The sequence below is a fragment of the Chenopodium album genome, chromosome 13 (assembly GCF_948465745.1).
Source record: "Chenopodium album chromosome 13, dcCheAlbu1.1, whole genome shotgun sequence".
NCBI classification, from domain to species: domain Eukaryota; kingdom Viridiplantae; phylum Streptophyta; class Magnoliopsida; order Caryophyllales; family Amaranthaceae; genus Chenopodium; species Chenopodium album.
In genome coordinates this window covers 5206454-5222895 of record NC_137846.1, presented here as the reverse complement: position 1 = coordinate 5222895, position 16442 = coordinate 5206454, and the positions used below count along the sequence as shown (strand labels likewise).

The window sequence follows — 16442 nt, the reverse complement described above, 5'->3', positions numbered from 1 at the left end:
AGCACATTTTGTTTGTGGCTTGCCGCATTATATATGCCTACATAATTCCTATAATACTAACAAAGTAATTCTATATGATGACTGGTCATACGATGTGATCAGCCACATATAAAAATTTGTGAAAAAGATTATGCTTTGTAATACTCTTTGACGTATTTTTTTTTTTGAAAGAAATAAAAATAAATTTACTACTATAGTATTCCTTTCGTTTGTATAAAAAAATCTTTTTTCTTTTTAAATTGTTTGGATATAAGAGTATAGTCGTTTTTTTATAATTCATGTTATCAATACTGTACTTCCTACACTAATACACTTTTTTTAATTCCTTCAAAAAAAATACACTTCTTTTAATTGTCCATTTGTCCTATTTGAAATATTCTTTCAAGATTATAATGCAAGTAGAATGCTTCGTGTAATCTATAATACTGTAGTAAATACTTGTAGTATATGCTTAAAAAAAAAAAAACATGTGAGGCTTTATAAAATCTGTCTTGTAAATATTGTTATTACTATAAATTACAATAAAAATTGTCTCATTATAACTAGTATATTACTCCGTAGTATATGTAATGAAATACTTGAAGCTACTCAACTATCCAAATGATAGTTGGCATTTAATAGCACACCATATTTTGAATTGTTAGCACGACATTTCCTTTTCAACATGCACAAATAATACCGCCCCATTAAAGCAAATGGTCAATTCGAATGATTCAAATCATATTTAACACATAGGTCAATTAGTTTAAGGCCCTAATTATTTAATTTTGGCTAATAATGGACACAATTAATTAATCATACTGCGATAACAAATGTGGAAAAAAAATAAAGGAAATGAATAAATATGAGTAGCAACATAAATAAAGGAAGTGAAAAGCTAAGGCTCGTTTAATATCACTGTTAGAGAACCAACTCAACCAAAAGCTTAATCTCATGGTTGATGCCTAGGAATATGTTTTAATTATACTCTATCAATCACTATAGTGGTTTTTTTTTTTAATGAAAGTCATATAATACACATGTCATTATGTCGTATGTAGAATTAAAAGTTAGTCAACTCTATTGAAATTGTGATCATTTAGAAAACTAATAGCAGAAAAGTGAAATTACTTTTTCTAGTTTTTCTGTTTTAAATTGGTTTATTAATTAAAATAAAAATAAAAAAACAATAATAAATATGCCCTAAGGTTTTGATTTTCATCTTCCTCTTATTAGGGCTATTAGTGAGGTGAAATGCTTGGGACAATGGGAGTGTATTATTGTTGTACAATAATTTTTTTTTTCTAAACAATGAAAAACTATCAATTTATTTCATAATAATTCTGTAATATATCACATGTAATCATTTTCACGAAATTTGATACGATAACAATTATTATGTTTTTCATTCGGACGTACAATTTATCCGAATTAAAGAACAGTCCAAACTAATAGTCACCGATTCAATCGCAAAATCATCAATTTTCGTCAGAGGTTACGTGAGTGAGGGATATAAATATATATACACTTAAAGAGGGAGCCCTAGGGAAGAAGCAAGTTTTCAAATAGCAACAAGAGAACACAATTGGACAAAAACACACATGAATTAGAAGAGCAAGAAAAGGATTAAATGTGCTGCAAAATCCAAGGGCTTGCATTGTTGTCTAGTGGAAGATAAGAGTGACCAAGTAAATGTAGGTTTTGTTTGTTTATCTTCCAATCTTTTTTAGTCTTACCTCATCTTCTTTAACCTCTTTTCATTATATTGTACTTCCCAATGGACCACAATGGTTGGCCCCCTTTATTTAATTTTTCATTAGAATTTTCCCCTATAAATAGCAGTATAGCACCCATATTTTATCATTTAATTCACTTAAAAATTGTACCAAATTTAGTACTTAACACATATATATAAATATATACATTTCCAATCAAATTATAAACCTACTTTACTAAGCATATTTTTATAAAATATGTCTTCATCATGCATTATGAGCTCAAATGAGAGCATAGTGTTTGATCCATCAATGATGCAAAACCAACCCAAGTTACCAAAAGAGTTCATTTGGGCCGGGTTCGATTCGATGCAACAACAAGAAAACAACAATGATATGCTCAATGAACCATTGGTGGACTTGGATGGCTTCTTTAGGGGTGATGAAGAGGCCATCAAACATGCTGCTGAGTTGATCAATAAGGCATGTTTAACCCATGGGTTCTTCCAAGTCACTAATCATCGAGTCGATTCGAGCCTCATTGGGGCTGCCCATGATCAAATGGATGGACTCTTCAAGTTGCCCTTGGATAAGAAATTAAGGGTTCAGAGGAACAAAGGAGAAATGTGGGGCTATTCTGGTGCCCATGCTCATAGATTTTCTAAACAACTTCCTTGGAAAGAGACTTTCTCTTTTGGCTACAATTATGTTGATGATCAAGGTGGTTTGATGAACTCTTATAATCCTATAGTGTTTGATTATATCAAATCTTCATTAGGAGAGGACTTTGAATATGCAGGGTAAGTTTGTTGGTATATACGTGTCATTTATTTTGTTTTAAACTAATTACGATAATCTGACGTACTTTTAAGTTTCTCGTTGTAAAAGTTTGACCATTATTATTTTAAATATAGTGTTAAAGGATCATAATTAAATTGATATTACTCGGGTATAACTTTATAAGAGTATATGATGAAACTAATTAATATAACAATACTTTATCTATTAATATTTATATTTTTTCTACAAGGTAAATATGCTGTCAAAGTAAATACAAAGATAGTGTAAAAGTCAAGCAAATTATTATTACAATTAATTTGAAATGAACAGAGTGTATAATACTTAAATAAAGTAATGAGCTTAACATTAATTCATTTATTTAAAAAAATAAAAGAGAAACTAATGTAAAAAAAGTTAATGTAATGCTACTTAAAATAATTATGCTGATTTTTAAACAAATAAACATGATTCTTATAAGGAGTATGTGTGGCTTTATGACTAGTTACAAGTACACTACTACTTTACAACTTATATCAATCAAAAAGCTGAAAATTGGTTGTAAATACAATTATACCCTACCATTTCTTGTTTCATAACAGTTGGATCACTTAGGGGAAAAAATAATCCTTAATAACCCGCAACAATGATAACAAGTCCTAATTTTTTTATTATTATTATTTTTTTTTTTAGTTTCAATTATGGTTTTTAGCTTTCGAGAACATAAATTATAAACTAAAAACTCACAAGTCACCATGTGTCCAATATGTCTTAATCAAAAAATTTAAATTTAAATATAATAATAAAATAATGTACTCTTAAAATAGACCCATTTGGATGTTCAAGTATATATAGGTCTTAATTGGTTAAATGTAAAATTAAGTGTACTTATCCGATCCTTATAGTCATTATCATTATTTTTTCATATATTTTATATATCATGACTAAACATCGCATTGTATGTGCACTATTCACGTACCCGCAGGTGGGTGTACCAAAGGTATTGTGAAGCCATGAAGGATCTCTCTCTAGTAATATTTGAGCTATTAGCAATAAGTTTGGGAATTGAAAGACAATATTTTAGGAAATTTTTTGAAGATGGAAACTCACTATTTAGATGCAACTCATACCCACCATGCAATGAACCAAGCCTAACCTTTGGCACAGGCCCGCATTGTGACCCGACTTCTTTGACCATTCTACACCAAGACCAGGTTGGTGGCCTTGAAGTTTTTGCTCACAATAAATGGCAAGTTGTTCGACCTAGACAAGATGCCTTCGTTATTAACATAGGAGACACTTTCATGGTAAAGATTTCATCCGTTCTTTTTAAATTGCAACATACATATGAATTTCTATTATTTTATGTCCACACTTGACTTGACCATTTTTTGTGATTCACGCATGAGAAATATTCATTTATATATACAAGATACAACTTGTCAACTTCATAAATCCTAATTCTTCTAAGTTTATAATTGTTTGAACTATGACATGATTTTTGGAATCACCAACGTAGTACTATAAACTTGTACTCTAAAATAGGCCATATTTAGTTTAATGTGAACAAATCACCAACGTAGTACTATAAATTGTTTTAGGTACATAGTAGTAGCAATTTGCCAAGTTGCTTGGAAAATTATTGACGGTAACAGTAATTGATTTAATTACATGGGTGATGCTTTAATTTCTCTTTTCCATTCAAAAAATTTAAAGGTTTATTTGACTTTATTGATTAAAATCATAAAATTTGCAGTGTTACTCAAAGATCAAATTAAACCTAAAGTTAACAAATATGCGCCGTATAAAGATAGATATTTTATGTATAATGTATACGATTGTACAGATATGCATACACTTAGGAATTTAAAGAATATTTTGAGATGATCAAATCATTCACGGAATTAAAAAGATGAAGTTTAAACAAAAGATTGGGTTGTCATAACATGGCCGAATAGACATTGATGAATGATTGAATGATGATCATTTCCTGTACTTTGAGATTATTGATGAGTTGCATAAATTTCATGCATAATTAATGTAACCTAAAAAAGAGAGCTCCATATATATTTTTAGCGTATAGTATGATTGTAAAATTGTTTGTATGCATGTGTGTAGGCATTGTCTAATGGGAGATACAAGAGTTGCTTGCATAGGGCAGTGGTGAACAAGATGAAAGAGAGAAAATCATTGGTTTTCTTTGTGAATCCAAAAGAAGACAAAATAGTGAGGCCCCCACAAGATCTGATTCACAGAGAAGAAGGGACAAAGTCTAGGAGATACCCTGATTTTAAATGGCCTCATTTGATGGAATTTACCCAATTTCATTACAGAGCTGATGTTACTACCCTTCAAAGCTTTTTCCAGTGGTTACCCTCTTCTAATTTGCCTTAATTTTTTTTTTTTTTTTTTTATTTACCTCTTTTTAAGCTACTAGGCTCATAATTAAGTACAATGCAAAATAAAATGGAATGATGTTGGAGAATTTGTCTTTCTCATTTTGGTTTGTATGTTTGTTACGTCTACATGTAATGTCATCTTCGCATTGTATAATAATAAAAAATAAAAAAAGTCTTGGAATTTTTTTCTTTTTTATTTAGTAGGTTTAAGAAGAAAAAAAAAAAATATCGAATCAAAATTGAGCTCTTTCATTATTTGTTTGAATTTGCCATGCTTGTACTATAAAGTATTGTACTTGGACCATGAGGGCTTTTAGAGGTGCTTTTGGTTTTCTTTACACTGATCATGTATGCAACTGCATTAATGTGATTAACGCGGGGGAGAATTTTCTATATATGTCGTGCACATTCTATATATTTTGGGCATATACTTACACTTCTCTTATAAACACAAGGGAAATTCTTAGAAGTAGCTTACTCCTAGGCAAAAGGAAAAAAACAAAGGAGTACAGTGGTGAGGTGCTTCGTTATCTAATGTTGGGTTAGTGTGGCCCAAGTCCCATAAACCCAATTAATTATGCCTGAAGGTATTCAAAAATTAAGAAAATTCTCGTTTATTGAGAAATTGATGGAGAATTGTGGAAGAATTTAGAATTTGGTGAATGGTCATGAAGATTCTAAATGTATGTGGCAATTTAAAGAGCATGTGTGTAGAATTTTTCACGCACTTCTTTCACCTCCATAGATCACCTATAAATAGTGGTGTTGGGCATCATTTGGGAGCAAGTATCCACCTACATATCCTCTAATACTCCGATACTATACATTTTTTTAGTGTCCCTCCATATTCCATACATATCACGATCGGAGTTTTTACACACGAAATCTCCCTGATCCACTATCCTTTCTTGTAATATCTTATTTTCAGATAGTGGATTATTTCGGTGCTCGTCGTTTTTGGATTTTTTTACAATTCTTCCCACGTTAAATATCGTGTTTCCATTTCTTTACTACTTATCTTACATTCATCTATCTCCTAATAATTTTATCAATATCTACCTCTTTAATTTGCTTCTCAACCCCTTTCTACAATCCATGAATAATTAGTGTGTTTCCTATCCTCTCATGTCCACTCTCTGTTGGGCATACCTGCACTAAACCCTTAAAAAGAAAAAAGTGAAAATTTGTGATAAAAAACTTTATAAAACACATGAAAGAAAAGACTCAAATTTAGAGTGTCAATCCATCTCAAAACATCTTCTATTGATAAAACAAAAAAAAAATGTACAAATCAAGCATGACAAAATAACCGAGAAAACCCAACACGTCTTATCTCGTTACAAGTACTTGTGCACAAACCAATAAGTATCAACAAATAAGATAATGTATGAATAGACCTTTAACCATATCACCTTCTATTCCAATTAGTACACCTTGGTAAGACTATCGGTTAAAATGGACCATACTAAAAGAAATGGTGTAAGGTTATTAAAGTCACAGGTGGTAGAAACTGTGGAAGCACATGCACATCGGATTTTTGTTGCTGGTGTAATTCGTCTTCAATCTCGTGGATTTTAGTCGGAAAAATTCCATAATAAACTTATTGATACTAAATAAACCTGGAATAAAAATTAATGTTTTAATTTTTATAAATACCTTCAATCTTTACTCACACCATAATTCTAACTTCTTTGTGTGTTAATCAAAATACATGGCTCCCTACATAAGGATTAAGAAAAATAAGGTGTTGTTTGGTTGATATGGGATTTTATTTTTCATAGGCAATTGCATTTCATTGGAATTAAATTCCCACATTCAATTTCCTAGGAATTGCATAAATTTGTTTGGTTGCTATAAAAGAAATTGCAATTCATGGGAATTTTGAGTTACCAAGGGGTCCTTGATAATTTATTTCCCACATTTTGTAGGAATTGGAAATTCCCATAAATTTGCAATTCCTACATATTTCACTTTTTATAGCCAACCAAACAAACTCCCAATTTCTAAATTCCCATGATTTTTCAATTCCCCCATTTTTTTTTTTGTTCAACCAAACAAGGCCTAAAAAAACAATGAAGAACTAATAAATTTTGAATTTCTTAATTCTTTGAAATAAATATATGTGGTTGTTTCCCTCTTCTATATATATATATGTTTATACTATATTGCTGTGTATCACATTCTATTATTCCATAGTGAAAAAAAATATAAAAAAATAAACAATAAAAAAAAATACCAAAAAGTTTAAGAACAAAAATTCAAGAGCAAGTTACTTCCTCTTCTTCACCAATGGCCAACTGAATCAATTTGATCTTGGTGTTGGTAATTCTTTTGAATAGAATTTGGTGAGAAGGGCAAAGAAAACGGCTGCTCCGGTACCGGAAAAGATGGTTGAGGAAGTAACAATGGGTTTGTAGAAGAATATATACTAGTAGCATAAGGTGATAACCCTTGATCAACTTGTTGAAATCGGTCATGTTGTTGGTGTTGTTGTAGTAACCTTTGATGATTATGTTGTTGTTGCGAAAATTGATCATTTGATCTTTGCTGCTTAGGAACATTTAATTTCTCCCCTTCAATTTCTCTATACTTATTAAGGTACATTTTCAAAGGATTCACGTAATCCTCGAAACCAAGGGTTGTTATAGCCCATATAATATCGTCACCATTAATAGTCTTCCTCTTTTCTCTTTGACATTTGTCCGAGGCTTCCCCCGTGACAAAGCTTATAAACTCCGAAACACATTCTTGAACGGTCTCTTTTGCGTCCTTAGAGATTTTCCCACTTTGCGGAATAACCTTTTTCATGATCCTCCCTACATTAGCTATAGGGAGAAACCGGTCTTGCTCTTTATTACTCGCGTTGTTGTTGTTGTTGCTGTTGTTGTTGTCGTTGCTGTTGTTGTTGTCGTCGTTGTTGTTGCTATTGTTCTTAGAACAAGGGCTATCAGGGCTTTCTTGTTTGATTCTATCTTGCTTGATCCTTAGACTTTCACCATCCATGTCTATATTAATTATTTTTTTCTTATTTTTGTTTGTTTACTTGTTATGTTTCACAAGTATTAATTATTTTTTTATTTGAGAAAATTGAATTAGTGATAATTAGGACGAAAATAATATAAGAAATGTTGGGTTGTGATTAAATGGCAAAAAAAGCAAAAAAAAAAGGCAAGTGAAGTGGTAAGTGTTTGGTTAATTTTGACCGTGGGACTCGCTCTCTATTAAGAGCCCTAATTTACCTATTAATGTTGATAATCAGCATTCCATATGACCTAATTTTAACTTATTTTTGTTTTTGTGTAGTTAGTGTAGCATTATTAGATAATTTACTAGCCGTACTTCCGTACAATATGTAAGATTATGTAGACATTTGAGGCAAGATTTTAGAAGAATTAAAAAAAGGCATGCGATTCAACATGTAAAGGATATACATGAATAGTATGTAGTGCTAATTTAATCCAAAAAATTGTGTCAAAAAAAAATCCAAAATATAATATTCCTCCCTATCGTGTTGTCTAATATTAATAGTCTATCTCGTACTTGTATATTATTATTAATAAATGTTTATTTGGAAATAGAGTGTCACATAAGTGAGTTAAGAATTGGAGAAAGTCGAAATGATATAAATATAGGGAGTAATATGACATGTCACTATTTGAAAGACAAAATGCTAGTATACAAGTATATTTTATTTTATTTATAAATTCCAAGAGAAAGATACAATAGAGTAATTTCAATGTATATATTTTCAAATTATCGACTTTTTCTAATCCAATTAAATATATTAACGGTCAATGTATATAGTCAGAAGAAAACAATCATTACAACTGAAAGGAAAACGGCTGAAGTATACTTTTGTCTTTTACGTTCCTTTACAAACAAGCAAGTCCAAAATTAAGCAATCGGAACCCATGAGTCAGGACACAAGAGTTCATTAGCTGTCAGTTTAGATCCAATTGTATAAATATGATTGGATTGGATTGGATTTAGATCCAGATTTGGCAATCCTTTTGTAGTTTTGTGTCCAGATTCTGGATCAAGTGGACCAGCTAAAAGTATAATAATTGGTCAATTATATGAGTAATTTGTAGTAAGATCAATGAACAAACAGAGTAAGGTTATATAATTTGACCAAATTTGGAGGTTATTAGTAGGTTTTCAGACATCGTTTCTTGTTGCTCCACATGAGTTTAGAAATATCAGCCTGCTAATAATGCAGGAGCAGAAATTACTGCCTCCGATACAAAACCCCGAAAGCCTACAATTTCATGGCTGTAGATTAGCTTTTGAATGCAATTAGCTATCACAGAATGAAAGGTGTTTAATTCACCACCATACTCCCTATAATTGTCTTTTGGATGGACAAGTAGTAACTTTCATTCAGACCATATAAAAAACTTGCAAAAGTGCAGATGACAAAGATCCATGTAGGAGCAGACAGAGCTCAGTTACAAAAATAAATGAATCATAATTTGCGCGATAACTATTAATATTATGCTTACAATACTATTTTACTATGACAAAGAAACTAAATTATCAACATTTACGCAGAGTTTTGTGGCTATATGCTAGCAGAAAATCAATATATCCTCATCGAGAAACTACTATAATGTTACAATTAACCCACTAAGGGTTTGGGGGAGACGAGACCTAAACGCCAAGAACTTTCTCCTTTTTTTTGAGGGAGGGGAGGAGCAAAAAATTACAGTTTAATACAAAATGCAATTTGCAACTATTAAATAACTGAAAGAATACCTAATCAAGTAATCAAAATGCGCGGGAGATCCTTTCCAGAGACCAGATATCTTACATGAGAGCATATTTCAAGGTCTCAACCTCTTCGGGCCGCCAGTTTGTTTTCTGGGCACACAACAAACCTTCCTTGTCCTTGGAATAGGTCATCCGGATCTCCCAATGCATAGATCTGAACATTGTCTCCAACTCATTGATGATCTCAACGTTATCACGCACAATGATCTTACCTTCTGGTCTTAAGATCCTATCAACCTCCACAACCAAGGCTCGCATGTTACACCTACAGAATTTAGATCGCAAAAAGGTGATTCAGAGTTAGCATAATCACATCAGATAAGTTTTACGGTATAATTAGTACTCAAACTTTACTCATGGTACATACTTCTTATTAATTTTGGAGAAGAGATGATCGGCATGAAGGAGGTCATAAGATCGAGGATAAGTGTTAAATGACTCGCACCAATCATGATAAATCCCAAACAGACCACGTTCATATATTATAGGAAGTGTATCGGGTGAATCTACTGTCACCACATTCATGACCCAGAGTTTCAAGTCTCTCAGAGCTGCAGCAAATCTGTGGATAACAATAGAATTATTATGCACTTATTCTCACAAGAGAATAATATAGGCAAAACTTAAAAATTAAAAGATTAGTAAATGAGACATACCCTCCATAGACAGCTCTCATATCCATCACATTTCTCACATTGGACCAGCTGATACCCATGCCATTAAGATATGACTTGCTAACCACATGTTTCCAGTGCTCATTATCTGCAGTGAAATCCTCGGGTGCTGACTTACCATAAGCACCAACCTGGGAACTAGTTAACCAGTATGGTGGTTTCTGCAGTCTGGCAGACCATTGCTCTGGCCACTGAGACCCGCGCTCAGTTTCACCTTCTGGTACTTTGTGCATGCATGATTGTAAGGGGACATTCCTGCAAAAGATCCAAGTGGGCATTCTAAGCTGAGAAATTCGCAGCTACTAAAATGATACATATACATACTAGAGCCTAAAATAGAGGCAAATTCTTGGTACAAACATAACCTAATGCAAAGAATCAACAAAGTCCAGTTCCATGCACTGACAATGGGAAAAAAACCACTTGGACAGTTGGATGAACCCTTGATCACTACCTCTCTCAGTTCTCTTTTGTTTTTATAATTATATTCTTAGCTCTCCAATTATTTTTTACAAAGCTTTCTATCATCATAGCTGAAAAGGTTGAGGCATTTGTGTCAAAGACATACTCTGTGACTTAAGAAATTTTAAATTGATGTGATATTTATTATAGTATTTATATAATTAGACATCAACAATAGAAATTTATGCCTCACCTTTGTAAGCTATGATGCTCAAAAGCCTTAATAAAAAATAACCTGTTTTGTTGGAAAATCAAAAGTTACTAATTGATAAATTTTATCACTTTGTATATCCGTTGTGTGACCCACTTATTAGGGATAAACGAGAAAATGAATAAAATCCTACTCATCAATATGAATTAATTTTGTATGCTTTTTTTAGTGGATGGATTACATGTTGGGCAATTGTAGTGCTATTAAAGGCTTCCCCCACCCCCCCCCCCCCCAAAAAAAAAAAAAAACAAAAGCTTCTTGTTTCCCAGAAAAACCATATTTCCAGTGACAGCAGGCGTCAAACCTTGTCCCTAAAATGTATTTTGGTGTTGTGTTCGAACAACTCCAAAACCACATGGATCAATTTTGGATCTGCCACTGCCTAAAATTATCTTAGGCATCCCAAACATAAGATAGATAAATAAATACGAAAACAAAAAAGACCAAGAAATTACCAGGCAGCATTACGATCATCAGATTGCTCACACAATGGGGGTTCATTCTGTGACCTCTGTTCATAACACTCGTTAGAAAATGGCTTTTGATATATTGCTATACCAACCAGATTCACTGTATCTTTCTCCTTCTTAATGAGTTTCCAGCACAATTGTTCGGTCAGTTTAGACATGGCTGTGAATAAGAAACGGATAAATTTGGCAAAATTTTTAAAATCAATTACTGACAAGGAGCAAAGTTGTAATGTTAAAATCAACTGCGAAAATCATTAACTAACGAACAACACTGATTCATAACTTACCATTCCAAATTTCAACATCTGCTTCAAGCTTCTGATATATTGGAGTGGCAGACCATACAAAGTAACCTCCGGGACGCAACAGACGGTTTAGTTCCAGCAAAAGTTTTCCACCTGCGACACAAGAATTTAAATAATTATACTGAATTGCTGAAGTGAGAATATGGCCAAACTCCAACACAGAACAGTCTGCCTAAAAGAAATCATTTACAAGACAAATATGCTAAAACTACCTTCTGCATGCCATGGAACTCTACACCTAGCACAATGGACAATATCAAAAGCAATCCCAGGAAAGGGCAGTCTCAGTGTTCCCATCACAGCAGATATGGCTGGAATCCCTCGTTCAAGAGCAAACTGCACTTGAGCTTCATGTTCATCTTTTGGAGCCAATGACATGGTCAACACATCTTTCTCAAAAAGGAAACCTCCGAAGCTGGCAACTCCACATCCAACATCCAGCACAACACGTGAACGTTTCCCCCATGCAATATCAGGTAACATCTATGGAAATATCACAGATACCACAATAAGCAGCATGGCAAGCATAACACTAAGAAAGGTATAATCATATTAACCGCAATATATTTTTTCTTCCAAATTGACTTATAGATAATAGATTACTGATTGAAGCAAACACATCTGATTTTTAATATTTTTGTTGTTTTACTGTATTTTTTAAAACATGCACTGAAGACACCCCAAGAGCAAGGACAGTTCACATAAAGTTGTTCAAAAGCAAAATGGAGGCTTACTTGTTCAATGAACTCGATATAGTGAAGAGCTCCATGCTTGAATTGAGTTCCGCCACCGGGGAAAGTGAGGTACTCGCCACTAACTTTCACCCAATTCTGGTGCCCCTTAATCTTCACTAACTTAGTGTGTGGAACATTAGCGTACCAGACCTGCAGAAGACATCAAAATAGGCCCTTTTAACAAAAGAACAGAATAGAAAATAAATTTGCACAGTGATGGCTGCATGTTGTCTACCTTTTCCCTGCTTTTTGGCCACTCAATTGGTCGCTTATAACCTTCTGGGAGAGGAACAAGACAAGTGGGAGGCTCAGTAGGACAATGTCTTTCCCGATGCTCATAATGCTTAGTAGTCCTCAGGTGATGGATTGCATCCCAATTATCAAGGCAAGGGATATAATCTGGCCCAGCAGTTGTGTTACAGAGCTTCCATGTAAACTCTTCCTGTTGACTTGAGGGAGTTAGTGCTTCCTTTACACTCTTTGACTCGGCAGCCTGAGTAGAGAAAGAACCATTCTGGGTGACAGACTCGTTAAGAAGCTCTGACTGAGCCGCAGAAGGAAAGACCTCTTGAGAACCCTGCTCTTTGGCCTCACCATCTTCCTTCTTGCTACTATCATCTGATTCATTTTCTTGTTTTTGCTCCACCTTCTCCTCTATACCTTCCTCTTTCTTTTCTTCTTGCGTTTCACTAGGACTCTCCTCTGACTTCTTCTCATTCTCATCTGATTCTGGTTTACTCTCACCAGAACCTTCTTCTGACTCCTTCTTTTCACCAAAATCATTCCCATTGCCATCTGTCTTTGCACCCTCTGTTCCATCTTCTTTCTTGGATTCCGAGCTTTCCTCATTTGATTCACTCTTGTTAGACTCATCTGATTTACTTTCTTCAACCTCCTTTGACTGCTCCTCTTGCTTTTCCTCAGATTGCGTCTCATTGGAGCTTTCATTATTGCCCTTCTCCTCCGGAGGTGACTTAACACTACTGTCCCCTTTAGTAGCATCCTCGGGCAAATCACCCGGATTGTCCTCAAACTGAGGGGCAGGGCTCTCATTGTTGTCTTTCACTACATCCTGTTTCACCTCGGTTTTTTGCTTTTCCTGGGGCACATCTATGTTAGGAGTTGAAATATCCGACGATGACGACGTCATCATCCATACCCCAACCAAACAAAGAGCTACAAAAACCACCACAGTCACCGTGGAACAGTAGCTCGAGGACGGTCTTTTTGTATCAATCCTCGTATACCTCCCCGTCGCCATCCCTTTAATTCTATTTAATCAAACTTTTATAAATCCTGTTTCAATTATAGCAAATCAACTTAAATTATCATCATTCCAAAACCCTAGTGAACCTACACACATTATCTTCATTGCATCATACTACTCCTTTCACAAAATTGGAGAAACCCCATTCGATACTGAATCATATTGTATAAAATTCCATAACAACCAAATTTTACACTATAACATACACTATACATCACCCTAAAAACAATATTTGCATCAATCATAAATCTTATCTTATACGGAGTAATTTTCAATATATATCAGACAGACCAATTAACAATGATTTCTATAACATTCAAAACCGTAGTTTATAAACTAAATTCCACTAATTATGCAAGCTACACAGATCCACTCAAAAACACCCAATTATGACATTAATAACATCGAATTCAGCAATTAACGGCTGAATCATCAAAATACAATAAAATTAACAGATACCCAGATCGTAAATTATATTCAATAATCATAAATTAGTACAATTATGCACCAAAAAAAAAAACATAGAAGATCTAGGGAAATGGGGCGTACCTGATTGGATCTGGGTAGGAAAAAAAACTAATAAAAAAATTGATTCATACTATAATTTTGGCTCTCTAATAGAGGAGAGAGAGAATGGAAGCTACTAGTGAGTGTGTGAATACTGAAGAGCAGCAGAAAGAAGATAAATATAAGGAAATAATTCTGGGTAGTAATTGTATTTTATTAAATTAAAAATGGGGTTATTGATTTTTAATTTAATAATTGATCTGGGGTTTAGGTTTTTGAATCAGTTGAATTTGAAGGTAGGAAGAATTTTACAAATATTGTTGAGGTTTTTGGGGTTTGATGGTGATAATGTGAGAGGGGAAAAAATCAAAAAAGGGTAAATGAAGGTGGCGTAAATTTGCAGGGAAAAGATGGCCAATATAGGAAAGTAGGGAATTTTTCATTGAATCTGTAATTATTCCTTAAAAAAAATAAAAATAAAAATAAAAAAACTTTCGACTTGCAAATCTTTTTTTGACACATAACTTGCAAATCGAGGTATTCAATAAAATTAAACTAATTCAAATTACTCGACTCATATTTGAGAGGGATAGAATTTATTTGAATTTTAATTAATGATATAAAATTGGTTCTAATTTGATTTATTTGATCCGGTCTGAAAATAATTTATGTATTTTTCATGATGATAAACTAATTGTCTTATAGTTAAGATACTATGGGCCTATTCCGATTTACTAAAAACAACTAAACTAAACTAAACTAAACTGATTGGATTGGATTGGAACTTAACTGAACTGAACTAAACTGATTGGAGCTGAACTGAACTGAAATTAAGCTGAACAGAACATGGTCTATGTAAAAAATGACTCTTTATTTGAGTAAGACCACACTTAATTGAAAATTGAATAACTCACTTGCTAAAACTACATTACTGTCCATAGAGGTTGTGATATGAAAATAACTCGAGCTTATAGATTTTGAAATTCACTCTACGACTCACCCTACAAAACTTTATCAACTTAATAAGATGACATACACACTTCTAACTTTTACTACATAGATACATCATTAAGTCGTCCAATTTATAATTTTAAGTTATCTTGTTTTGTCATTTGATAATTATTTTCCTTTAGAATGTGATTAAACTTAAGATTGAACATTTAGAGCCGATGATAACTGTAATTACACTATGGGTATGTTTAATTGATCTTATTTGATCCATCTGATCGCATAAAATAAAATCTCATATCATACTTTATCGTCTTATGTGCAACTTTCTTTCAAGAAATATCTTTAATACCGTAATGAGAAATACATATTTGGAAATTACAAGGCGGTTGACCGATAGGCAAAAGAAAATCAACAAGCATTAACAATTTAACACAAATCTTTAAAAAAAAAAAACACCACTTGAATTTTCCCCCCTCATGAATTAGCGTACATATGAGATATTTAGTCAGATTAGACAGTTAAATTTGGGAAAAAAAAAATTCCAGATTAAGGGATTGTTTTGATTTACTAAATTGAGCTGAAGTGATTGAAGCTGAGCTCAACTGATTGGAGTTGAGCTCAACTGAACAGAACTTATTGGAGCTGAAGAGAACAGGCACTAAATCAAAAAAAGGAAAAAGAATTGAACTACTTAACTAAACATAGCCTAGGTATGATTATTTGCTACATTATTATATTGCTTGAAATAACAATTGATCTTTTAGGCACAAATCACTCAACAATTGTACAAAAATGGGTAACAAATCACTCAATAATTATATTCATGCATTCACATATTTTGTAATACCTTGTATTTTTATACGTATTTTATTTTTAAATAAGTATTTTGTGAAGTATTTAAATAATTTGAAATGAATTATTTATGGCATTTTAATTATTTATTTTAAATAAGTTTGGAAATATTTTATAAAAGGAAAGTTTTATTTAATTAATTATTTTATTAAGTTGGGATTTATTTTAGAAAAGTTTTATTTTAGTAAAGTTTTATTAGGAAAGGGATTAGTAAAGATAAAAAGGGAAATTTTAGGTAAGAATGATTTCTAGAGAAAGGAGTATAAATATTCAACACGGGGGCAAATTAAACTTTGCTCAGAGTGGAGAATACCCAAGGTAAACTTTCTCTCCCTTCTCTTTTATTTTTTTTCTTTTTTTTCCCCTTCC

At 32.7% G+C, this 16442-nt stretch overlaps 3 protein-coding genes across 3 annotated transcripts; 1 reads left to right on the top strand and 2 right to left on the bottom strand.

Moving 5' to 3' along the window:
- Positions 1-1870: 1870 nt before the first annotated feature.
- Positions 1871-4956, top strand: LOC145576072 (gibberellin 20 oxidase 1-like). The gene is made up of 3 exons (XM_081633860.1): positions 1871-2494; positions 3457-3778; positions 4590-4956. Exons 1-3 carry the CDS (start codon positions 1953-1955, stop codon positions 4863-4865), a joined length of 1140 nt encoding a protein of 379 aa, XP_081489986.1. The 5' UTR covers positions 1871-1952; the 3' UTR covers positions 4866-4956.
- Positions 4957-6960: 2004 nt separating this feature from the next.
- LOC145575081 (nuclear transcription factor Y subunit B-7-like) lies at positions 6961-7873 on the bottom strand. The gene has a single exon (XM_081633007.1). It carries the CDS (start codon positions 7871-7873, stop codon positions 7154-7156), a length of 720 nt encoding a protein of 239 aa, XP_081489133.1. The 3' UTR covers positions 6961-7153.
- Positions 7874-9318: 1445 nt separating this feature from the next.
- LOC145574362 (putative methyltransferase PMT26) lies at positions 9319-14618 on the bottom strand. Its single transcript, XM_081632132.1, has 9 exons — positions 14313-14618; positions 12732-13792; positions 12497-12646; positions 11975-12245; positions 11745-11855; positions 11443-11617; positions 10297-10569; positions 10008-10202; positions 9319-9905 (listed from the first exon to the last, which is right to left on the bottom strand). Exons 2-9 carry the CDS (start codon positions 13755-13757, stop codon positions 9677-9679), a joined length of 2430 nt encoding a protein of 809 aa, XP_081488258.1. The 5' UTR covers positions 13758-13792; positions 14313-14618; the 3' UTR covers positions 9319-9676.
- Between the last annotated feature and the right edge of the window lie 1824 nt (positions 14619-16442).

Excerpts from the sequence above, each read along its gene's own strand:
- LOC145575081 (XM_081633007.1), bottom strand. The coding sequence starts at position 7,873 with ATGGATGGTGAAAGTCTAAGGATCAAGCAAGATAGAATCAAACAAGAA.
- LOC145574362 (XM_081632132.1), bottom strand. The coding sequence starts at position 13,757 with ATGGCGACGGGGAGGTATACGAGGATTGATACAAAAAGACCGTCCTCG. Across the intron at positions 12,246-12,496 it reads ATATCGAGTTCATTGAACAA|ATGTTACCTGATATTGCATG; the intron begins GTAAGCCTCCAT and ends ATATTTCCATAG. Across the intron at positions 10,203-10,296 it reads ATGAGAGCTGTCTATGGAGG|ATTTGCTGCAGCTCTGAGAG; the intron begins GTATGTCTCATT and ends TGTTATCCACAG.
- LOC145576072 (XM_081633860.1), top strand. The coding sequence starts at position 1,953 with ATGTCTTCATCATGCATTATGAGCTCAAATGAGAGCATAGTGTTTGAT. Across the intron at positions 2,495-3,456 it reads GAGGACTTTGAATATGCAGG|GTGGGTGTACCAAAGGTATT; the intron begins GTAAGTTTGTTG and ends ACGTACCCGCAG. Across the intron at positions 3,779-4,589 it reads ACATAGGAGACACTTTCATG|GCATTGTCTAATGGGAGATA; the intron begins GTAAAGATTTCA and ends GCATGTGTGTAG.